Source organism: Rhincodon typus, chromosome 44 (assembly GCF_021869965.1).
Source record: "Rhincodon typus isolate 14 chromosome 44, sRhiTyp1.1, whole genome shotgun sequence".
NCBI classification, from domain to species: domain Eukaryota; kingdom Metazoa; phylum Chordata; class Chondrichthyes; order Orectolobiformes; family Rhincodontidae; genus Rhincodon; species Rhincodon typus.
In genome coordinates, this window is record NC_063375.1 from 1,428,399 (window position 1) to 1,430,066 (window position 1,668).

At 54.1% G+C, this 1,668-nt stretch overlaps 1 protein-coding gene across 1 annotated transcript in view; it reads right to left on the bottom strand.

Annotated features, from left to right (window-relative positions):
* Positions 1-410, bottom strand: part of LOC125487747 (FYVE, RhoGEF and PH domain-containing protein 1-like) — an 11,742-nt gene extending 11,332 nt beyond the window's left edge. The window contains exon 1 of the mRNA XM_048619943.1: positions 160-410. Coding sequence (XP_048475900.1) covers positions 160-184 — 25 coding nt within the window. The 5' untranslated portion in view covers positions 185-410. The remainder of the gene's footprint in view (positions 1-159) is intronic.
* Between the last annotated feature and the right edge of the window lie 1,258 nt (positions 411-1,668).

Genomic DNA, 1,668 nt, shown 5'->3' on the forward strand with positions numbered 1-1,668 from the left:
ATCCGTCTCCCCGCTCTGGTTCTTTACCCTGTTCCCCCTCGATCCGTTTCCCCCCTTCTGGTTCTTTACCCCATTTCCCCTCGATCCGTCTCCCCCTCTCGCAACTGACTTCATCCAAAGACAAAACCCCCTCAGTATTGACAGGAGTGTGACATTTACCCTCAGATGGGATAGTAGCGTCCATGTCGGCAAATGGCGTTACCGTGAGGCATAGAATTTTGGAGCCTCATGGTTTTTGTTTCTCTTGTTATTGGGACGTGGAGAGATGGGATGATTAATCTGTCAAAATTCTGGTACATGTTGCGAAATATACATGTTATTGACCAGAGGATAACAGAGAGAGAGAGAGAGAGAGAGAGGGAGAGAGAGAGAGAGAGAGCGAGAGCGACAGGGAGAGTCTGGGATAATTTTCCCTGGTGCAGATGAGGGTAACGGGGAGATGGAATGGGAGGAAAGCGTGAGCATTTGCCAAGGGAGCGGGGACTTGTGTCTGCAGAAGGAGATGGGGAACGCGCCGCCCTGGGGGGGGTTCGTGGGATCTTGCTGTGCGCCGTTCGGTCAGCGGCAGCTCCAGGAGGGCGCCTGCGCACGCCCCCCCTGCCCGTGAGGGGGTCTCGGGACGTCAGGAGGTGGAGGATTGTCGCCAGGGAAAACACAGACGTTCTTCCCCACCCCCACCTCAGCCAGTGAAATCAATCCAGATACAACAGTGTGATGGAGAGAGAGAGAGAGAGAGAGAGAGACAGACAGACGAAGGAGGGAGACAGAGAGGAGAGAGAGAGAGAAAGAGAGGGGTGTGGAGAGAGAGATGTGGAGAGAGAGAGAGAGAAAGAGAGAGAGAGAAAAAGTGGTAGATAGAGAGAGAAAGAAAGGGAGAGACAGAGGGAGGGAGAGACAGACAGAGAGAGGGGCAGAGAGAAAGAGAGAGAGGGAGATTGAGAGGGGGTGGGGGAGAGAGACACAGTGGTGGGGGGAATAGAGAGACAGAGAGAGAGAGAGTAAAAGAGAGGAGAGAGAGATGGAGAGACCTAGGGAGAGAGAAAGAGAGATAAAGTGAGAGAGACAGACAGAGAGAGAGGAGAGAGAAAGAGGGAGAGATACTGAGAGAATGAGGTGGTGAGAAAGGTAGACAGGGGAGAGAGAGGGAGAAAGAGAGTGAGAGACAGAGATGGAGGGAGAGAGAGTGAGACAGTGACTGATGGCAGGAGAGGAAGAGACAGAGAGAGATGTAGACAGTAAGAGGGAGTCAGAGAGAGAGACAGAGAGTATGGGGGGGATTAGAGAAAGAGAGTGAGATGATGACAGAGGTGGGGAGAGAGGGGAAGGTGGGAGAGAGAGTGTGAGAGAGAGAGAGAGAAAAAGACCTACAAAGAGACAGAGATTGAAAGAGTGAGCGAGAGGGGGACAGACGGAGAGAGAGTAGGAGAGTAGGAAGAGACAGAGAGAGAATGAAACAGAGTGAAGCCTCAGTGATCGGGTCAGGGATGGAGAAATCTCCCTGGGGTGGGGGGGGGGTGTGGTGGAGCAGTCCTCTGAGGGCTGGGGGTTTGGGGGGGGGTGCGGGAACGGGCTGTGTGCTAAAGCTTCCCCGCTCCTATGTCAACATGTCCCGGTGCCATTCCACCCTTCGGCCTGCAGGCTGCACCGCTGTGCCACCTACAGAGCCGT